Consider the following 24,138-nt stretch of genomic DNA (forward strand, 5'->3'; position numbering starts at 1 on the left):
TCCTATCTATCTATCTATCTATCTATCTATCTATCTCCTATCTATCTATCTATCTATCTATCTCCTATCTCCTATCTATCTATCTATCTCCTATCTATCTCCTATCTATCTATCTCTCTCTCTATCTATCTATCATCTATCTATCTATCTATCTCCTATCTATCTCCTATCTATCTATCTCCTATCTATCTCCTATCTATCTCCTATCTATCTCCTATCTATCTATCTATCTATCTATCTATCTATCTCCTATCTATCTATCTATCTATCTCCTATCTATCTCCTATCTATCTATCTATCTATCTATCTATCTATCTATCTCCTATCTATCTATCTCCTATCTATCTATCTATCTATCTATCTATCTATCTATCTATCTCCTATCTCCTATCTATCTATCTATCTCCTATCTATCTCCTATCTATCTATCTATCTATCTATCTAATTATCTATCTACAAACCCGGAAGACAGAAATGGCTTCACATCGCCCCCATGGTTGATACGAAAGCCTATCAGCTACATTTAAAAACCAACGCCAGGATATTTGTATATGATTTATTAAACCACATTGCCCCATGTACCACATGCAGGTCTCCTGGTTCCCATGGGTCCCTACACTAACTCCACACTGTGTCGGTCAGCAAACGCAAACCCCACAAAGCGTGCACATGCAGGGAAGGGAGGCCATGGAATGGCCCTGCAACCCCAATGTCACAGGACCAAACCCCAAGAGCCCCCCCAAACCCAGCAGATGCCACCAGCGGAGAAAGCGGCCACCAAGCAACACAAGTGTGAATAAGGTCTCCAAACTACCAGTAGATAGAATGGGGAAAAGAGGAGGTACTTACCTTATGTACACAGGTGCTTCCTGCTTATTTGGATCACATGGGTCTTACCAGGAGGAATGCCAGCCACAGTGAAAAAAAAGGGGGGGGGGGGTGATCAATGAGGCAATATGGTTTGATCAAATTATATACTAACTTCTGATGTTGGTTTTTAATGTAGCTGATAGGCTTTTGTATCAACCATGGGTGCGATGTGCAGCCATCTCTGTCCTCCAGGCTTCTATCTCTCTATCTATCTATCTATCTCTCTATCTATCTATATCCTATCTATCTATCTATCTATCTATCTATCTCCTATCTATCTATCTCTCTCCTATCTATCTATCTATCTATCTATCTATCTATCTATCTATCTATCTATATATCTCCTATCTATCTCCTATCTATCATCTATCTATCTATCTATCTATCTATCTATCTATCTATCTATCTATCTATCTATCTCCTATCTATCTATCTATCTATCTCCTATCTATCTATCTATCTCCTATCTATCTATCTATCTATCTCCTATCTATCTATCTATCTATCTATCTATCTATCTATCTATCTATTTCCTATCTATCTCCTATCTCTCTATCTATCTATCTATCTATCTATCTCTCTATCTATCTATATCCTATCTATCTCTCTCCTATCTATCTTTCTATCTATCTATCTATCTATATATCTCCTATCTATCTCCTATCTATCTATCTATCTATCTATCTATCTATCTATCTATCTCCTATCTATCTATCTATCTATCTATCTATCTATCTATCTATATATCTCCTATCTATCTATCTATCTATCTATCTATCATCTATCTATCTATCTATCTATCTATCTATTTATCTCTCTATCTATCTCCTATCTATCTATCTATCTATCTATCTATCTCCTATCTATCTATCTATCTATCTATCTATCTATCTATCTCCTATCTATCTATCTATCTATCTATCTACCTATCTATCTATCTATCTATCTATCTATCTATCTCCTATCTATCTATCTATCTATCTATCTATCTATCTATCTATTTCCTATCTATCTCCTATCTATCTATCTATCTATCTATCTATCTATCTATCTATCTATCTATCTATCTATCTATCTCCTATCTATTTACACAAAAAGAGAAGATGCTGCACTCAGAAGATTTTCAGGTGAGTATCGGGTGCCAGCAGTGTGCTGGGGATCTCCAGTACACAAATATCCAATTGAAAGTACTGCAGAACACCGTTGTAAAAGTGAAAAAATAAAGTGATTTATTCAATCCATACAGCAGGTGATGCGACGTTTCAGTCTCTACACTAAAGATCGTCTACTATTGTCTACTATCTAAAGATCGTCCGTTGAGCCCCCCGCATCTCCCCACCCCCCTGCACTTACCCACTCGATGTCAGCGCATGTAATAGCACCAGCAGCGGAGCGGGGAACGAAGAGCAAGCCTGACAATTCGCTGCCCGCTTGCTCCCGCTGATTGGCCCGTGTAATAGAATCTTTAGTTTTTTGTTTTGTCATTTACCGGCCAACATCACCATCATCATCATTTTTGTCATTATCCTCCCCATCATCTCCAGCTTGTGTCTTCTGTTGGGAGTTTCTATTCTTGGTTTTGTTATTTGCTCTGTGTGTTTTTCTGGTAACTATCTGCTTCTATACCATCCAGCTCTACTGTAAGTCCTAGGGGTATCTGACTGTTGGGAGCCACAGACAGGACCCAGGAAAGGTGACTGCTAAAGGTGAAACCCTGGATCATTACACTGTGTACAACCTGGATCCTTGATATACATTGTAGTAAACTAGCAGTTTGGAGTCCAGGGTGTTTAGCTCACAGAGCATTGTCTACACTGGATACAGCTGAGAGCAGGACTAGCTATGTACAATGTATCAGTGTGGAGCTCACAGAGCATTGTCTACATTGGATACAATTATATCACTTCTCAGCTGAGAGCAGGACTAGCTATGTACAGATTTGCTGACTCTTTTCCTCCAAGCAGACATCTTGGAAGCAGTAACTAAACCGTGGAAATAAAGTATATATATGTATAAATAAAAAATAGTCCACACAAATGTAGAGTAAATTATATTCAAAAGTTGTAGAAGTTTTCAGTTATACATTAATTCTGCTTTAGAAGTGAAAAAACAAACAAACAAAAAAACGCTCTAAGAAACACATAAGGATAGTACCAGGAGCTTGGCGGGGGTTTTGCCTACAAAAAAAGACCAAGGAGACTCTAAAAGTGTGGCCAGGACTACCAGGAGGCCGGACGAGAGGAGGACTGGGCAGCTAGAGATGTTATAGCCTGCTTCAGCGATCACACACATAGTTTTTCACGCTTATTTTCCATAGAAAACTTCTAAATGATGTAGATTCCAGTTTGCAGTCTCAGTCCTCCTCCTTACGTCTCCTGAGTCTTGTCTTCATCTCCTCTTGGCGGCTTCTCCAGGCCGCGATTATGTCATCATCATCAGCCATGTCCTCTGTTTCTTCTTTGGTCTTTCTACTCCGAGACCACCGACGCCCAGAGCTGTCACCTTCCACGGGGTCGCTCTTCTCTTCTTCATCCGTCTTAATCCTTCCTGTAAAGTTTCTTTTGGAGCCCAAATCGATTGTGTCTGAGATATCAGAATCATCCTGATCTACTAGGTGGCTTCTTCTAGGTTGTCTCCTGTTGGGAAGATCGATGTCTTCTAAGCCATTTTCTTCTTGTAAGCGGTCACGGAGAAGAGGCTCAGGGCTTTGGGACTCATAGACCTTAGTGCGTCTGACATGTTCATAGTCTTCCTCAGAAGACATTGAGAATCTTGATGTGGTCCTGGCTGAGTCTCGGTAGCTTTGATAGGATGAATAGACCTCCTTGTCCTGTTCTGATGACTTTCTAGAGTATCCATTGACATGAACGTCCATTTCCTGCTCCTGTTCGGATTTTCGTGACCTTTCATAAGATCGTTCAGTATGAGATACTGAGGCCTTTTCGGTGTTGACACCACTGAGCCATTTACTTACATTTGTCTCCAAATCTGAACTCCTGGACTTGGCATCTGAGAAATGGCTGAGGTTCCCAATGTGGGATGTTTTTTCAGATTTTTTCCATTCTTGATTAGAGGACCTAGAACTTTGGAATTTAGAGCTCAGAACACTCTCCTTCTCTTCGTCTTCTTCATCTTCTTCTGTACCTTTAGCCTTTTTCTTTTTGTACATGTAGCTTCGCTTGTTGTCAGTGACAACTTTTTCCTTCCGATATTGGGTCAGTTTTTCGGTCAACCCCTCTCTTATTTCATTTTCTTTCTGATTGAGCTTTTTTAGATCCACGTCATCCATATATAGTCCAAAGAGTGGGACGCTTGTCTGGTTAATTTTTCTTTTAGTACTTGGTATATTCGTAGCTGAGCCGGTTGATGTATTGTAAGACAACATAGAGTCAGAGCTTCTAAAATCACGCTGCTGAAAACCGGAACCCGAGAGACAAGAACCTCCTGCTCCACCAAGTATGGAAGATCTGTCATCATCTGCCTTTCTTCCCAAATCTCCAGAAGCCATGCTCATCGCTGAAGAAGCGCGTGACATCATCATGATCTCGTTCTGTTTTTGAGCAATGGTTTCACTCACCACATTGGCTATCCAGTTCTGAATACCTGCTATGGAAATGGCATCTGCCCCAGGTGGTAAGTTTGCTACTGTAGGAACTTGTGCTTGGCTAACAGAACTTCTCGCCTGGGACTGACGGGATCTGTTGCTCTGCATGCTCAACACCGAGGCAGTGTCACCACCGGCAGATGAAGGTGCAACCTGAAAAAGAGCAGACAACGGGATGGTACCACTTATTGAACTTTCATTATCCCAGCCACATATAGATTGGCTTTCCTCCAAGGTCTGTTTCGACCGTTCCAGGATCTCAGCCCTCCTCTGTTTGCGTTTGATACTCGCAGTGTCTTCTCCTTTGGCCAGTTCCACAACTTCTTCCTTATTTTCATTTCCTAACTTCTTCTGATGCTTCAGCTTCCAGGCCTGGTAGGCCGATATGTTCACATCCGATTGACTCATTTGGTCTTCATCTTTCTTCTCACCATTGTCCTCTTTGTTTAGGCCATTGGATGCTTCGGAGTCTTTCTTGTGATACCCAAACTGAATTCTCTTAATTTTCCATCTTTCCAGTGGAGTCAGCTTATGCTTGTTCTTTTTGCAAAAGTTGAATAAAGAACTTGCTTCAGAGCAAAGACTTTCCTCATCGATATCCTTTTCCCTCTTCTTCTCCTTCTCGTCACTCTTTGTTATGGCTTCTTTCTCGATTTCCATAAGTCGCTGGTTCCACATATCCCAGGTACTGTCAGTCGATACAGAGTCAGAACGCTCTCTGGTCATTCGGCTCCTTCGACTTGCTTCAAACTGTTGTTTCAGCATCCGGATCTCCTGGGAGGTGACACTTTCCACATCACTGATATCACTTGGTGTATAACATCTCTCACTCATCATAGAACTTCCATCATCTCCAGGGTCAAGGCAATGATATTTAGCATTCTCCTTCTGCCACTTATAAATCATCTGCCTTAGGTCGTCATCACTCACTTCTTCATCTTCTGGAAGTTTTATGCTTTGCTCGTTTTCTTTCTTTGGTATCTCCCTTGGTGGAAGCCCTTGTTTTCTTCTCCATTCTTCATAGATCTTCTCCTCCTCATCTTCATCGATGAGTGTTGGCTGCTTGGACACTACACTAGATTTCACCCCCATGCTTAAGGCACTACCCATAATGCTAGTTGTATCTTCTTCCTCAAAAGTAATGGAGTGAACTTTGGCTCCCATGATGCTCCCACCTTCCTCTTCTTCTACCATTATAGAGTGTGCCTTGGCTTCTATGACGGAGCTTTGACTATTGGTATCCCCATCGTCACCTCCATCAGAATATTCCCGCTCTTCCAGCAGTTTTTCATTGAGCTCTCGAAGCTGCATTATAAAACCGTCATTGGGGTAGATGGCTCGCTTCTTCCGTAAGGTCATAAGGGCTTCGAGGATAGTCATGTGATGGAAAATCATCAAGTAAGCCGCAACCAGGACAGCCGATCTACTCATCCCCATCTCGCTGTTCACCAAAACTTTACCTGTTAAGAGAAAATATCAACAGTTAGTGACTGAGTCACAATGATCATACTGATTCTACGACCACCATAATTCTACACCTCATAGAGAAGATTGTGGCAATATTAGATGCAGACATAGCAGTCACATCTGGGCCCACCCAAGCTCATCTAGCTTATATATAGACTCTAGTATTAAAAATGACGTATAGTAAATGAGGGTCTGTTTTTGCACTACGCCTAGGAGCCCTTTACGTAGACATCTATGATCATCTTTCACTTGGACACAGATTAATTCCAGAAGGTTCCACCACGCCACAGGTTCTCCAGGATAAGGCAATAGAACTGGAGATCTTCAAAGACTTTTCATGAAGATGGAGGACTATGGTTATGTCTTCACTATGACAAGTTTTTACCCAGAGGTGCTCCTACTTTAGTCCTATGTTCTCCCAGAAGCAGTAACCCACACCTGGTGTTCTTTAATGGATGAGCAGATTAAGAATTTCTGATGTGACACATGTGCCCGAGGGTCCCCCATTGCCCCCAATGTCCTATTCTTACAGCCGCATCATAGGACAAGGACAATGCTATTTCTGACGGCTCTAGTGGACATGGGTCAGGTCTCTGACAAGAAATGATTTATATCCTTAAAGAATTGAAAAAGAAACACTCGGAAGGTGAAAACACAAGGATGGTACTAGAAACAACTACAGCCATAACACAAATGTCATTTACTGCATTGCCGAAAATCTACTGTCATCTATGGGGATCTAAAGAATGCTCTATAAAAACTATAGGAATCTTGGTATACTTGTGCAATGGATTCCCGCCTTTGTACTGTTACTATTGCAGGAGATCAGGGCCGTAAGCGCACAGCACTGTGACACGACTTATCATCCTATTGTATGGCAGTGTCAGCCATGTTACCTCTGATAGTGGGGACTTGTATGTCTCCCGGTCTCCCAGTCCTTCCCCTCTTTCTCTGAATTCTCCATAATAGCAACCAGGCAAAGAATTGGACCAGAGGTATTAGCATAGGATGCATGGAGGGTCTTCTATAGTGAGGACTGCAGGTATCTGGGGACTCCAGATCTCCTATCTATCTATCTATCTATCTATCTATCTCCTATCTATCTATCTATCTATCTATCTATCTATCTATCTATCTATCTCCTATCTATCTTCTATCTATCTATCTATCTATCTACCTATCTATCTATTTATCTATCTATCTATCTCCTATCTATCTATCTATCTATCTATCTATCTATCTATCTATCTTCTATCTATCTCCTATCTATCTATCTATCTATCTATCTATCTATCTATCTATCTATCTCCTATCTATCTATCTATCTATCTATCTATCTATCTATCTCCTATCTATCTATCTATCTATCTATCTATCTATCTATCTATCTATCTATCTCCTATCTATCTATCTATCTATCTCCTATCTATCTATCTATCTATCTATCTATCTATCTCCTATCTATCTATCTATCTATCTATCTATCTATCTATCTCCTATCTATCTATCTATCTATCTATCTATCTATCTATCTATCTATCTATCTATCTCCTATCTATCTCCTATCTATCGCCTATCTATCTATCTATCTATCTATCTTCTATCTATCTATCTAGCTATCTATCTCCTATCTATCTCCTATCTATCTATCTATCTATCTATCTATCTATCTATCTATCTCCTATCTATCTATCTATCTATCTATCTATCTATCTATCTATCTCCTATCTATCCCCTATCTATCTATCTATCTATCTATCTATCTATCTATCTATCTGTCTCCTATCTATCTATCTATCTATCTATCTATCTCCTATCTATCTATCTATCTATCTATCTATCTATCTATCTATCTCCTACCTATCTATCTCCTATCTATCTATCTCCTATCTATATATCTATCTATCTATCTCCTATCTATCTATCTATCTATCTATCTATCTATCTATCTATCTATCTATCTATCTCCTATCTATCTCCTATCTATCTATCTATCTCCTATCTATCTATCTGTCTCCTATCTATCTATCTATCTATCTATCTATCTCCTATCATTTGCAGTAATAATGCCTGTAGTGCCTCTGGGGGGATGGAGTGTAACACGTGTACATATGTGCTGTGAAATATAATGCAGCCATTAATCCAAACTATTTGCAGAAAACCAAAACCAGGATCTGACTGGCGATTGTATTATTATACGCTACTTATATTTTTATGCTTTGTTATTGTTACTCCTAAAATAAGGCTGGAGCGCTGATGATTCATGCGGCAGTCAGGTCGGTGGTGGCAGCAGGTTATTTATATCCCTTATATCCCGCCTGTGGGGCCCCTATAACTGGGAAGGGGCTGATGTCCACTTTGTGGTGAGGAGAGCTGAATGGCACAATTGTATCTCCGCTGCCGCAACGCCAATTTACTATTGAGACGTACAATTAAAAGGGGAACTAAGATGATGGAACATTATTATTATTATTACTACTATATATGTGTCTTTATGACTTATACAATACGGAGAATTGGCTTTGCACATTTTGTACTTGTCCTGAGTTAGTTTGTGTCTTTTACTCCTGTCACCTCCAGAGCTGCACTCAGAGAGCAGTGCATTGTAGGAGATCACAGGGCAGCTGCACAGTTGTCACAGTTGTGGATTATAAATCAAAACCGGATTCTGACTGCAGCTTTGGATGTGACTGGAGTATATTACATTATTTGAGAAATTTAGGTTGTTGTAAAGTCAGGAAAAAAAGATGTTTTTGTAACCCTTAAATGATAGCTGCCAACTTAAAGGACTCCCCTCCATGGCATCTCCATGTGATTCTTGATATTTTTGTAAATAGCTTAATTTACCAAAAACTACTTCTTAACGTAGAAAGAAATCTCTAAAGTCTTGGCCACTAGGTGTCTCCTTTTCCTGCAATCCAATGCCTGTTGTTAGGGGAAATCTGTCTCTAGTAACACAGGCAGGAATACAGATTACAGAAAGTGGGGATGGGGCATATCATGTGCCCTGTGAAGCATAGGGGGAGCCAGAGAGAGAGAGAGAGAGAGAGAGAGAGAGAGAGAGAGAGAGGCTGGGCTGTGTACCTACAAACTGCGAGCCTTCTGATGATCTGCACTGTTCACACAAGGTAAAGGCTTCCCTCATCTCCCAGCAGCAAAAGGACATATTATAACCTTTTCTTGTTTGCTGCTTTTTCCTCTATTTCTGCCTACATACCACCTAGCATCAGTAACCCCCTCTCCTCCCACAATCCATCTATAGCAGTATACTGTATACACCATAAGCCCAGTGCATCAGTCACCTCTTCTCCTCCCACATGCCATCTATAGCAGTATACAGTATACACCAGCCCAGTGCATCAGTAACCCCTTCTCCTCCCACAATCCATCTATAGCAGTATACTGTATACACCATCAGCCCAGTGCATCAGTAACCCCTTCTCCTCCCACATGCCCTCTATAGCAGTATACAGTATACACCATCAGCCCAGTGCATTAGTAACCCCTTCTCCTCCCACATGCCCTCTATAGCAGTATACAGTATACACCATCAGCCCAGTGCATCAGTAACCCCCTCTCCTCCCACATGCCATCTATAGCAGTATACTGTATACACCATCAGCCCAGTGCATCAGTAACCCCTTCTCCCCCTACATGCCCTCTATAGCAGTATACAGTATACACCATCAGCCCAGTGCATCAGTAACCCCTTCTCCCCCTACATGCCCTCTATAGCAGTATACAGTATACACCATCAGCCCAATGCATCAGTCACCCCTTCTTCTCCCACATGCCATCTATAGTAGTATACGGTATACACCATCAGCCCAATGCATCAGTCACCCCTTCTTCTCCCACATGCCATCTATAGTAGTATACGGTATACACCATCAGCCCAATGCATCAGTCACCCCTTCTTCTCCCACATGCCATCTATAGTAGTATACTGTATACACCATCAGCATGTGAAAAGAGAAAAAAAGCCAGCTTACCGCCTTAACCTTGGCCTCCCAGCACGGGCTCCCGCTCCAACAGCGCAGGCACAGACAACACGGGAAAAAAGAACGAGTCCAGCTCCCGGCCAGGTGAATGCAACTCGAGCTGTTTATTGACACCTTGACACCGTGCACACACTGCGGCAACCCCCCCAAAAAGATGCCAACGCGTTCCAGTTGCCCACCGCAACCTTAATCATGGCTGACCTGTATCTGAAAGGTTCACAGTATATAGTCACAGGTACCCAACATGCACCGGGCGCAGCTCCTCCCCTCACTCGCACCGGTGCCGTGAGCACCTGGGCCAATCACCTAGAACCGCCCAGAGGGTCCGATTTGACTGTGCAAAAGGGTTTCCATAAATGTGGCCATCACCCCTGTAAAACCTGTCTGTATGCTAAACCATGCAAGGAGTATAACGATTCAGCTGGCACCAAAACATATAAGATCAATTCTTTTCTTAATTGCAACAGCTACAATGTAGTGTACATTATCCAGTGTACGGAGTGTCATCTCATGTACGTAGGGTGCACCACACGTAAGCTGAAGGTGCGAGCATGCGAACACCTCCATGATATAAAAAATCCAGGCAGCAGAACACTATCAGGGGCGTCTCGCCACTTCATAGACATACACAGGGGCTCCACTCATTCATTTTGGATCTTTGCTATAGAGAAAATTTGTGTACCTGTTAGGGGTGGTGACACTTCAAAAATGCTTAAAGACAAAGAGGCATTCTGGATGTTTTGTCTGAATACCTGTTTCCCGCATGGCATGAACCTACGTAAGGAAATGCTGCTGTATTATTAAATTGCCATAAGGTCTCATTCACACTCTGTTCCATTCAGGGGCGTAGCTAATGTCTCCTGGGCCCTGGTGCGAGAGGCCAACTTGGGCCCCCCCCCCCTCCTTTCACGACCAAGTGATGCTATTGTTGTGTGTGTGTGTGTATATATATATATATATATATATATATATATACACACACAGTGGTGCCTTGGATTATGAGCATAATTCGTTCCAGGACCGTGCTTGTAATCCAAATCCACTCTTAAACCAAAGCAAATTTTCCTATAAGAAATCATGTAAATGCAGACAATTGGTTCCACACCCCAAATATATTTATTATTCTGTACTGTACAGTAATGGAGAGGATGGGAAACACAAGGACTGACAGAGACTGCAGGGAGCATGAAGGAATGAGCAGTACAGATGTGGGCACATACATGCAGCACTCCTGTCCGGGGAGAGAGGGGTTACAGCTATGGAGAGATTACCCCCCCCCCACAGTCCTGTCCCCTGATGTAAGCCCCAGCCTGAAGGGGATCTGCTATGATTTGGAAGGTGTTTAGAGTACAGTGCTGTAGACCCCGCTATGCAGGCCATGCCCCTTCTCCACTCGCGCTCCCACCCAATACAGGAAGTTCTTAAACCAAAGCAATGTTCTTAAACCAAGTCACAATTTTGAAAAACTGTGAGCTCTTAAACCAAAACGCTCTTAAACGAAGTTACTCTTAAACCAAGGTACCACTGTATGTATATATATATATATATATATATATATACACACACACACACACCAAGACAGATATTACCTATTACCGCCATACTGTTACCGACCAAATCCTGTATACTGAGACCAATATTACCAGTAATACCAGTATATAGGGAGGAAACATTACCGCCACACCACAACCACTACCATCACCACCATATTGTTACTGACCAAATCCAGTATACTAAATCACCTCATCCAGTCATATAGAGGTGGCCCCAGCTCTACACAGGTTCTATACACCATATACATTACAGTGCAGTTATATCAGGTGACTTACAGGAGACGTCTTTTCTGATCGGAGTTCTTTCCTTTTCATCATCTTCTCCATCCGTCCTGGGCCGTTATGAGAACTTCTCCGAGCCACGAATCCACAGAATCTGCCAGACAGACATATTAGGCTCCACACTCTGACACCATCCTTATCTCTATACACACTGCACATCTGTACTGTCCCCTTTACACCCTCATTTAGTGGGTAGCCCTGACTCTATGTGACCTCCTAATAATATATGCCCCCCTCTGTGTATTCCCTCTCCCCCTATGTTGCCCCCCTCCCTTATAGATGGCCCCCTCTACCCCCTCCCTTATAGATGGCCCCCTCTACCCCCTCCCTTATAGATGGCCCCCTATACCCCCTCCCTTATAGATGGCCCCCTCTCTCCTCACCCTCCCTTATGGATGGTCCCCCTCTCCCCCCCCCCCTCCCTTATAGATGGTCCCCTCTCCCCCCCACCCTCCCTTATAGATGGTCCCCTTCCCCCCCCCCTCCCTTATAGTTGGTCCCCTTCCCCCCCCCCTCCCTTATAGATGGTCCCCTTCCCCCCCCTCCCTTATAGATGGTCCCCTTCCCCCCCTCCCTTATAGATGGTCCCCTTCCCCCCCCCCCTCCCTTATAGATGGCCCCCTCTCCCCCCACCCTCCCTTATAGATGGTCCCCTTCCCCCCCCCCTCCCTTATAGTTGGTCCCCTTCCCCCCCCCCTCCCTTATAGATGGTCCCCTTCCCCCCCCCTCCCTTATAGATGGTCCCCTTCCCCCCCTCCCTTATAGATGGTCCCCTCCCCCCCCCCTCCCTTATAGATGGTCCCCTTCCCCCCCCTCCCTTATAGATGGTCCCCTTCCCCCCCTCCCTTATAGATGGTCCCCTTTCCCCCCCTTTATAGATGGTCCCCTTCCTCCCTCCCTTATAGATGGTCCCCTTCCCCCCCCACCCTCATAGATGGCCCCCCTCTTTCCCCCCACCCTCATAGATGGCCCCTCTTTCCCCCCACCCTCATAGATGGCCCCTCTTTCCCCCCACCCTCATAGATTGCTCCTCTTTCCCCCCACCCTCATAGATGGCCCCCTCCTTTCCCCCACCCTCATAGATGGCCCCCTCCTTCCCTCCACCCTCATAGATGGCCCCCCTCTTTCCCCCCACCCTCATAAATGGCCCCCCTCTTTCCCCCCACCCTCATAAATGGCCCCCTCTTCCCCCCACCCTCATAAATGGCCCCCCTCTTTCCCCCCACCCTCATAGATGGCCCCCTCCTTTCCCCCCACCCTCATAGATGGCCCCCTCTTTCCCCCCACCCTCATAGATGGCCCCCTCCTTTCCCCCCACCCTCATAGATGGCCCCCTCCTTTCCCCCCACCCTCATAGATGGCCCCCTCCTTTCCCCCCACCCTCATAGATGGCCCCCTCCTTTCCCCCCATCCGTACAGGCTGATAAAAAAACCAAAACTTAACTCACCTGACATCGCGCTCCCACGTTGATTCTCACTCCTCCTGGTCTGTCCCCGGCAGCGCGCGCATCCCAGAACTCCCTGCGCGCCGGAAACCGGAAGTCAGGGCCCAAGGCGCGCAGGGAGCTCTGGGATGCGCGCGCTGCCGGGGGTAAGACGCGACACCCCCGGCAGCCGCGCAGCAGCCGGGGAAAGACGGAGCCAGACTCTTGTGACCGCAAGCAAAACAATGCTTGCGGTCACAAGAGTGATTGATCGGGGGGCTACGCCACTGGTTCCATTACCGCTAGCGAATGCAATCCAGCAGCCACATATAGCCCATACATGCTCTTTTCCATGTTATGACAATTATATTTATTGTTTCTGTATTGCTATGATTATTTATTGTTATTACTCACGGATGTATACATAGTTGCAAATGTTTTACACTTTTGTTGTTTTTACTTTGCACAGTCAAATCGGACCCTCTGGGCGGTTCTAGGTGATTGGCCCAGGTGCTCACGGCACCGGTGCGAGTGAGGGGAGGAGCTGTGCCCGGTGCATGTTGGGTACCTGTGACTATATACTGTGAACCTTTCAGATACAGGTCAGCCATGATTAAGGTTGCGGTGGGCAACTGAAACGCATTGGAGTCTTTTTGGGGGGGTTGCCGCAGTGTGTGCACGGTGTCAAGGTGTCAATAAACAGCTCGAGTTGCATTCACCTGGCCGGGAGCTGGACTCGTTCTTTTTTCCCGTATACACCATCAGCCCAGTGCATCAGTAACCCCTTCTCCTCCCACATGCCCTCTATAGCAGTATACTGTATACACCATCAGCCTAGTGCATCAGTAACCCCTTCTCCCCCTACATGCCATCTATAGCAGTATACTGTATACACCATCAGCCCAGTGCATCAGTAACCCCCTCTCCTCCCACATGCCCTCTATAGTAGTATACTGTATACACCATCAGCCCAGTTCATCAGTAACCCCTTCTCCTCCTACATGCCACCAATAGCAGTATACTGTATACACCATCAGCCCAGTTCATCAGTAACCCCTTCTCCCCCTACATGCCACCAATAGCAGTATACTGTATACACCATCAGCCCAGTTCATCAGTAACCCCTTCTCCCCCTACATGCCACCAATAGCAGTATACTGTATACACCATCAGCCCAGTTCATCAGTAACCCCTTCTCCCCCTACATGCCACCAATAGCAGTATACTGTATACACCATCAGCCCAGTTCATCAGTAACCCCTTCTCCCCCTACATGCCCTCTATAGCAGTATACTGTATACACCATCAGCCCAGTGCATCAGTAACCCCTTCTCCTCCCACATGCCATCTATAGCAGTATACTGTATACACCATCAGCCCAGTGCACCAGTAACCGCTTCTCCTCCCACATGCCCTCTATAGCAGTATACAGTATACACCATCAGCCCAGTGCATCAGTAACCCCTTCTCCTCCCACAATCCATCTATAGCAGTATACTGTATACACCATCAACCCAGTGCATCGGTAACCCTTTCTCCTCCCACATGCCATCTATAGCAGTATACTGTATACACCATCAGCCCAATGCATCAGTCACCCCTTCTTCTCCCACATGCCATCTATAGCAGTATACAGTATACACCATCAGCCCAGTGCATCAGTCACCCCTTCTCCTCCCACATGCCATCTATAGCAGTGTACTGTATACACCATCAGCCCAGTTCATCAGTAACCCCTTCTCCTCCCACATGCCATCTATAGCAGTATACTGTATACACTATCAGCCCAGTGCATCAGTAACCCCTTCTCCTCCCACATGCCATCTATAGCAGTATACTGTATACACCATCAGCCCAGTGCATCAGTAACCCCTTCTCCTCCCACATGCCATCTATAGCAGTATACAGCATACACCATCAGCCCAGTGCATCAGTCACCCCTTCTCCTCCCACATGCCATCTATAGCAGTATACTGTATACACCATCAGCCCAGTGCATCAGTAACCCCTTCTCCTCCCACATGCCATCTATAGCAGTATACTGTATACACCATCAGCCCAGTGCATCAATAACCTCTTCTCCTCCCACATGCCCTCTATAGCAGTATACAGTATACACCATCAGCCCAGTGCACCAGTAACCGCTTCTCCTCCCACATGCCTTCTATAGCAGTATAAAGTATACACCATCAGCCCAGTGCATCAGTAACCCCTTCTCCTCCCACATGCCCTCTTTAGCAGTATACTGTATACACCAGCCCAGTGCATCAGTAACCCCTTCTCCTCCCACAATCCATCTATAGCAGTATACTGTATACACCACCAGCCCAGTGCATCAGTAACCCCTTCTCCTCCCACATGCCCTCTATAGCAGTATACAGTATACACCATCAGCCCAGTGCATCAGTAACCCCTTCTCCTCCCACATACCATCAATAGCAGTATACTGTATACACCATCAGCCCAGTGCATCAGTAACCCCTTCTCCTCCCACATGCCATCTATATTAGTATACTGTATAGACCATCAGCCCAGTGCATCAGTAACCCCTTCTCCTCCCACATGCCCTCTATAGCAGTATACAGTATACACCATCAGCCCAGTGCATCAGTAACCCCTTCTCCCACATGCCCTCTATAGCAGTATACTGTATACACCATCAGCCCAGTGCATCAGTAACCCCTTCTCCTCCCACATGCCATCTATATCAGTATACTGTATACACCATCAGCCCAGTGCATCAATAACCTCTTCTCCTCCCACATGCCCTCTATAGCAGTATACAGTATACACCATCAGCCCAGTGCACCAGTAACCGCTTCTCCTCCCACATGCCCTCTATAGCAGTATACAGTATACACCATCAGCCCAGTGCATCAGTAACCCCTTCTCCTCCCACAATCCATCTATAGCAGTATACTGTATACACCATCAACCCAGTGCATCGGTAACCCTTTCTCCTCCCACATGCCATCTATAGCAGTATACTGTATACACCATCAGCCCAATGCATCAGTCACCCCTTCTTCTCCCACATGCCATCTATAGCAGTATACAGTATACACCATCAGCCCAGTGCATCAGTCACCCCTTCTCCTCCCACATGCCATCTATAGCAGTGTACTGTATACACCATCAGCCCAGTTCATCAGTAACCCCCTCTCCTCCCACATGCCATCTATAGCAGTATACTGTATACACCATCAGCCCAGTTCATCAGTAACCCCCTCTCCTCCCACATGCCATCTATAGCAGTATACTGTATACACCATCAGCCCAGTGCATCAGTAACCCCTTCTCCTCCCACATGCCCTCTATAGCAGTATACTGTATACACCATCAGCCCAGTGCGTCAGTAACCCCTTCTCCTCCCACATGCCATCTATAGCAGTATACAGCATACACCATCAGCCCAGTGCATCAGTCACCCCTTCTCCTCCCACATGCCATCTATAGCAGTATACAGCATACACCATCAGCCCAGTGCATCAGTCACCCCTTCTCCTCCCACATGCCATCTATAGCAGTATACTGTATACACCATCAGCCCAGTGCATCAGTAACCCCTTCTCCTCCCACATGCCATCTATAGCAGTATACTGTATACACCATCAGCCCAGTGCGTCAGTAACCCCTTCTCCTCCCACATGCCATCTATAGCAGTATACAGCATACACCATCAGCCCAGTGCATCAGTCACCCCTTCTCCTCCCACATGCCATCTATAGCAGTATACAGCATACACCATCAGCCCAGTGCATCAGTCACCCCTTCTCCTCCCACATGCCATCTATAGCAGTATACTGTATACACCATCAGCCCAGTGCATCAGTAACCCCTTCTCCTCCCACATGCCATCTATAGCAGTATACTGTATACACCATCAGCCCAGTGCATCAATAACCTCTTCTCCTCCCACATGCCCTCTATAGCAGTATACAGTATACACCATCAGCCCAGTGCACCAGTAACCGCTTCTCCTCCCACATGCCATCTATAGCAGTATACTGTATACACTATCAGCCCAGTGCATCAGTAACCCCTTCTCCTCCCACAATCCATCTATAGCAGTATACTGTATACACCACCAGCCCAGTGCATCAGTAACCCCTTCTCCTCCCACATGCCCTCTATAGCAGTATACAGTATACACCACCAGCCCAGTACATTAGTAACCCCTTCTCCTCCCACATGCCACCTATAGCAGTATACTGTATACACCATCAGCCCATCAGTAACCCCTTCTCCTCTCATATGCCATCTATAGCAGTATACTGTATACACCATGAGCCCAGTGCATCAGTAACCCCTTCTCCTCCCACATGCCACCTGTAGCAGTATACTGTATACACCATCAGCCCAGTGCATCAGTAACCCCTTCTCCTCCCACATGCCATCAATAGCAGTATACTGTATACACCAGCCCAGTGCATCAGTAACCTCTTCTCCTCCCACATGCCCTCTATAGCAGTATACTGTATACGCCATCAGCCCAGTGCATCAGTAACCCCTTCTCCTCCCACATGCCCTCTATAGCAGTATACTGTATACACCATCAGCCCAGTGCATCAGTAACCCCTTCTCCTCCCACATGCCCTCTATAGCAGTATACTGTATACACCATCAGCCCAGTGCATCAGTAACCCCTTCTCCTCCCACATGCCCTCTATAGTAGCATACTGTATACACGGCCAGGAAAGCATGACTTGTTGGCACCTAACCTAACATGGTTACACTGGCCGTCATCTTTACCCCTGTAGGTCAGTAACGCTTCATCCAGGAACTCCGCAGCCGGCCGGAAGAACTTGGAGATGTCACAGTCTGGGAAGTCGTCGACCTCCACTCCCATGTATTGGATTTCCATCCCGGTGTAAAAGTTGGGCCCGGTGAAGACGGTGGTGTTATGTCCGGCATTGAGGATGTGGGTGATGCCCATGCGTTTCAGACGTCCCTTGTTGACGGCCACGCTCCTGAAATGAATCAGTAATCCTGCTACTGTCAGTCATGTAAGACGGCCTGTTTGCCTGACCCCATCTATATATCACTACTGTATAGAAGAACCCCCCCCCCCCCAATCCTGAACCCCGACTATAATACTGACGCCCTAATACTGTATCATCTAATATTATCCAGAGATGGAGCTGCCGCATCCTCATCATTATTACTGCAGGGACGGAGCTCACCCCAACCTGTCCGAACATTACAGGATCCACAGCCTCCGGCGCTTCACTGTGCTACTGACCAGCTGGGAAATCCCGGTATATTCTATCTATCTATCTCCTATCTATCTATCTATCTCCTATCTATCTATCTATCTATCTATCTATCTATCTATCTATCTCCTATCTATCTCCTATCTATCTATCTATCTCCTATCTATCTATCTATCTATCTATCTATCTATCTATCTATCTATCTATCTATCTATCTATCTATCTATCTCCTATCTATCTCCTATCTATCTATCTCCTATCTATCTATCTATCTATCTATCTATCTATCTATCTATCTATCTATCTATCTCCTATCTATCTATCTATCTATCTATCTATCTATCTATCTATCTCCTATCTATCTATCTCCTATCTATCTATCTCCTATCTATCTATCTCCTATCTATCTATCTATCTATCTATCTATCTATCTCCTATCTATCTATCTCCTATCTATCTATCTATCTCCTATCTATCTATCTATCTATCTATCTATCTATCTATCTATCTCCTATCTATCTATCTATCTCCTATCTATCTATCTATCTATCTATCTATCTATCTATCTATCTATCTCCTATCTATCTATCTCCTATCTATCTATCTATCTCCTATCTATCTATCTATCTCCTATCTATCTATCTATCTCCTATCTATCTATCTATCTATCTCCTATCTATCTCCTATCTATCTATCTCCTATCTATCTATCTATCTATCTATCTATCTATCTATCTATCTCCTATCTATCTCCTATCTATCTATCTCCTATCTATCTCCTATCTATCTATCTATCTATCTATCTCCTATCTATCTATCTATCTATCTATCTATCTATCTATCTCCTATCTATCTATCTATCTATCTATCTATCTATCTATCTATCTCCTATCTATCTATCTATCTATCTATCTATCTATCTATCTATCTCCTATCTATCTATCTATCTATCTATCTATCTATCTATCTATCTATCTATCTTTTTCCTATCTCCTATCTATCTATCTATCTATCTATCTATCTATCTATCTCCTATCTATCTATCTATCTATCTATCTATCTATCTATCTCCTATCTATCTATCTATCTATCTATCTATCTCCTATCTATCTATCTATCTATCTATCTATCTATCTATCTATCTCCTATCTATCTATCTATCTATCTATCTATCTATCTATCTATCTATCTCCTATCTATCTATCTATCTATCTCCTATCTATCTATCTATCTATCTATCTCCTATCTATCTCCTATCTATCTCCTATCTATCTATCTATCTCCTATCTATCTATCTATCTATCTATCTATCTATCTATCTATCTTCTATCTATCTATCTCCTATCTATCTATCTATCTATCTATCTATCTATCTCCTATCTATCTCCTATCTATCTATCTATCTCCTATCTATCTATCTATCTATCTATCTATCTATCTATCTATCTATCTATCTATCTATCTCCTATCTATCTATCTATCTCCTATCTATCTCCTATCTATCTATCTCCTATCTATCTATCTATCTATCTATCTATCTATCTCCTATCTATCTATCTCCTATCTATCTCCTATCTATCTCCTATCTATCTATCTCCTATCTATCTCCTATCTATCTATCTATCTATCTATCTATCTATCTCCTATCTATCTATCTATCTATCTATCTATCTCCTATCTATCTATCTATCTATCTATCTATCTATCTATCTATCTATCTTTTTCCTATCTCCTATCTATCTATCTCCTATCTATCTCCTATCTATCTCCTATCTATCTATCTATCTATCTATCTATCTATCTATCTATCTATCTATCTCCTATCTATCTATCTATCTATCTATCTATCTATCTTCTATCTATCTATCTATCTCCTATCTATCTATCTATCTATCTCCTATCTATCTATCTATCTATCTATCTATCTATCTCCTATCTATCTATCTATCTATCTATCTATCTATCTATCTATCTATCTATCTCCTATCTATCTCCTATCTATCTATCTCTCTATCTCTCTATCTATCTATCTCCTATCTATCTATCTATCTATCTCCTATCTATCTATCTCCTATCTATCTCCTATCTATCTATCTATCTATCTATCTATCTATCTATCTATCTATCTATCTATCTATCTATCTATCTATCTATCTATCTCTCCTATCTATCTATCTATCTATCTATCTATCTATCTATCTATCTATCTATCTATCTATCTTCTATCTCCTATCTATCTATTATCTATCTATCTATCTATCTATCTATCTATCTATCTATCTATCTATCTCCTATCTATCTATCTATCTATCTATCTATCTATCTATCTATCTATCTCCTATCTATCTATCTACCTATCTATCTATCTATCTATCTATCTATCTCCTATCTATCTATCTCCTATCTATCTATCTATCTATCTATCTATCTATCTATCTATCTATCTCTCTCTCTCTCTCTCTGTACTTGCTATATTGAGCACTCACTTTTCGGCAATAAAGACGTTGGGCCAGACTTCATCGACCTCATTGAGTGGAGACTCCATATGGTCCTTCAGGAGTTCCCTCTGGAGATCCATGACGCAGGGGGTGTTGAAGAGGCTGCGGTCATCTATCTTCTCCTTGACCCGGTTGTATAGGTCCTCCACCAGGAGCTGCTCGGCTGACTCCAGAAGTCCTGGGCTCATCGCTTCCACCTTCACCTCTTTGGTCTTCAGTTCTGTAATAGAGACACATGACGCTATCTCTCTGTGACTGGATATTATAGAGGGGCTGTTAGTCCCATTGTGAAGCTTGTAAGTAACCAGATCCCTCAGTAACACCCAGTGCACGGATGAGGAACAGGATTACAGCCCAAGGCCCATCTAGTGAGGTCCCCATAGAGATATGAGGGGGCTGTGAGAGTGCCCGGGGATACTGGTTATACCCCCATAACGTCAGTGTGACCTGCCCTCAAATACTGGTTATACCCCCATAACGTCAGTGAGACCTGCCCTAATAACACTGCCCCATAACGTCAGTGAGACCTGCCCTAATAACACTGCCCCGTAACGTCAGTGAGACCTGCCCTAAAATACTGGCTATACCCCCATAACGTCAGTGAGACCTGCCCTAAAATACTGGTTATACCCCCATAACGTCAGTGTGACCTGCCTTAATAACACTGCCAGACACTGCCCCATAACGTCAGTGAGACCTGCCCGAATAACACGATAGCTTGTCCTGCTTCTGTCCTGACTCTGCCCTGAGTCTGTTCTGCCCCTGTCCTGCCTCGAGTCTGTCCTGCCCGCCCTGCCCCTGCCCTTAGCCTGTCCTGCCTCTGCCCTGAGCCTGTCCTGCCTCTGCCCTGAGCCTGTCCTGCCTCTGCCCCTGCCCTGAGCCTTTCTTGCCCATGTCCTGAGCCTGTCCTGCCTCTGCCCTGAGCCTGTCCTGCCTCTGCCCTGAGCCTGTCCTGCCTCTGCCCCTGTCCTGAGCCTTTCTTGCTCATGTCCTGAGCCTGTCCTGTCTCTGCCCTGAGCCTGACCTGCCCTGAGCCTGTCCTGCCCCGAGCCTGTCCTCCCCCTGCCCTGAGCCCTTCCTTTCCCTGCCCTGAGCCTTTCCTGCCCCTGCCCTGAGCCTTTCCTACCCCTGCCCTGAGCCTGTCCTGCCCCTCACCCGAGCCTGTCCTGCCCCTACCCTGATCCTGTCCTACACCTGCCCTGAGCCTGTCCTGCCCTGCACTGAGCCTGTCCTGCCCATGTCCTGAACTTCTGCTGAATCTATCCTGGGGGTATCCTGTCAAAATAACATCAAGTTTTTGGAACAATCTAGAAATTGTCTAGAGCCTGTCCTCCCGTTCTGTCCCTACCCTGAGCCTGTCCTGCCCCTGCCCCGAGCCTTTCCTGCCCCTGCCCTGAGCCTTTCCTGCCCCTGTCCTGAGCCTGTCCTGCTCTTACCCTGATTCTGTCCTGCCCCTGCCCTGAGCCTGCCCCTACCCTGAGCCTGTCCTGCCCCTACCCTGAGCCTGTCCTGCCCCTACCCTGAGCCTGTCCTGCCCCTACCCTAATCCTGTCCTGCCCTGAGCCTATCCTGCCCTGATCCTGTCCTGCCCCTACCCTGATCCTGTCCTGCCCCTTCCCTGAGCCTGTCCTGCCCCTACCCTGATCCTGTCCTGCCCTGAGCCTGTCCTTCCCCTACCCTGAGCCTGTCCTGCCCATGTCCTGAGCCTGTCCTGCCCCTACCCTGATCCTGTCCTGCCCTGAGCCTGTCCTGCCCCTGCCCTGAGCCTGTCCTTCCCCTACCCTGAGCCTGTCCTGCCCATGTCCTGAGCCTGTCCTGCCCCTACCCTGATCCTGTCCTGCCCCTACCCTGATCCTGTCCAGCCCCTGCCCTGAGCCTGTCCTGCCCCTACCCTGAGCCTGTCCTGCCCCTACCCTGATCCTGTCCTGCCCTGAGCCTGTCCTTCCCCTACCCTGAGCCTGTCCTGCCCATGTCCTGAGCCTGTCCTGCCCTGTCCTGAGCCTGTCCTGCCTGATCCTGTCCTGCCCTGAGCCTGTCCTGTCCTGAGCCTGTCCTTCCCCTACCCTGAGCCTGTCCTGCCCATGTCCTGAGCCTGTCCTGCCCCTACCCTGATCCTGTCCTGCCCCTACCCTGATCCTGTCCAGCCCCTGCCCTGAGCATGTCCTGCCCCTACCCTGATCCTGTCCTGCCCCTGCCCTGAGCCTGTCCTGCCCCTGCCCTGAGCCTGTCCTGTCCTGAGCCTGTTCTGCCCCTACCCTGATCCTGTCCTGCCCCTGCCCTGAGCCTGTCCTTCCCCTACCCTAAGCCTGTCCTTCCCCTACCCTGAGCCTGTCCTGCCCCTACCCTGAGCCTGTCCTGCCCTGAGCCTGTCCTTCCCCTACCCTGAGCTTGTCCTTCCCCTACCCTGAGCCTGTCCTGCCCTGAGCCTGTCCTTCCCCTACCCTGAGCCTGTCCTGCCCCTGCCCTGAGCCTGTCCTGTCCTGAGCCTGTCCTTCCCCTACCCTGAGCCTGTCTTGCCCATGTCCTGAGCCTGTCCTGCCCCTACCCTGATCCTGTCCTGCACCTGCCCTGATCCTGTCCTGCCCCTGCCCTGAGCCTGTCCTGCTCCTGCCCTGAGCCTGTCCTGCCCCTGCCCTGAGCCTGTCCTGCCCCTACCCTGAGTCTGTCCTTCCCCTACCCTGAGCCTGTCCTGCCCATGTCCTGAACATCTGCTGAATCTATCCTGGGGTTATTCTCTCAAAATAACATCACATTTTTGGAACAATCTAGAAATTGTCGGTGCTGCACTGATCCCAGATATAGAGATGATCTCAGTGAATTGTCTTTCTGGCAGAGAGAACTGGATGCAAAAAATCCAGAATTAATGAGCAGATTAAATATTGTTTCCTGGAAAATTTCCCAATTGCCGCCATTAGCTGGAGGAGAGAAGGGTAAAAGTGACGAGAAAAGGAAGCAGAATAATTATCCTGATGGCCGTTATAAAGGATTGTTCAAAGTGAAGCTCCGCCCCCTAGCGCACATTAGCTATGTGATCAGCGATATCCAGAGTCCATATATCGTCCATTACTGGTACCAGGGAGATCTCTATTCTGTGCAGCTTTAAAAAAGAAATCTGTTGCCACCGGGAAACCATCAGCAATATACCATAGCTAACTGGAAACCATCAGCAATATACCATAGCTAACTGGAAACCATCAGCAATATACTATAACTGGAAACCATCAGCA

General features: G+C 45.5%; 1 protein-coding gene across 2 annotated transcripts in view; it reads right to left on the reverse strand.

Annotated features, from left to right (window-relative positions):
- Positions 1-2,909: 2,909 nt before the first annotated feature.
- STYXL2 (serine/threonine/tyrosine interacting like 2) overlaps positions 2,910-24,138 on the reverse strand; it is an 81,072-nt gene continuing 59,843 nt past the window's right edge. For both annotated transcript variants that reach the window (XM_069944629.1, XM_069944630.1), the window contains 3 exons: positions 20,900-21,131; positions 17,954-18,171; positions 2,910-5,934 (listed from right to left, as the gene is read on the reverse strand). In XM_069944629.1, coding sequence (XP_069800730.1) covers positions 3,224-5,934; positions 17,954-18,171; positions 20,900-21,131 — 3,161 coding nt within the window. In that variant the 3' untranslated portion in view covers positions 2,910-3,223. The remainder of the gene's footprint in view (positions 5,935-17,953; positions 18,172-20,899; positions 21,132-24,138) is intronic.

This window comes from Dendropsophus ebraccatus, chromosome 11, assembly GCF_027789765.1.
Source record: "Dendropsophus ebraccatus isolate aDenEbr1 chromosome 11, aDenEbr1.pat, whole genome shotgun sequence".
NCBI lineage: Eukaryota > Metazoa > Chordata > Amphibia > Anura > Hylidae > Dendropsophus > Dendropsophus ebraccatus.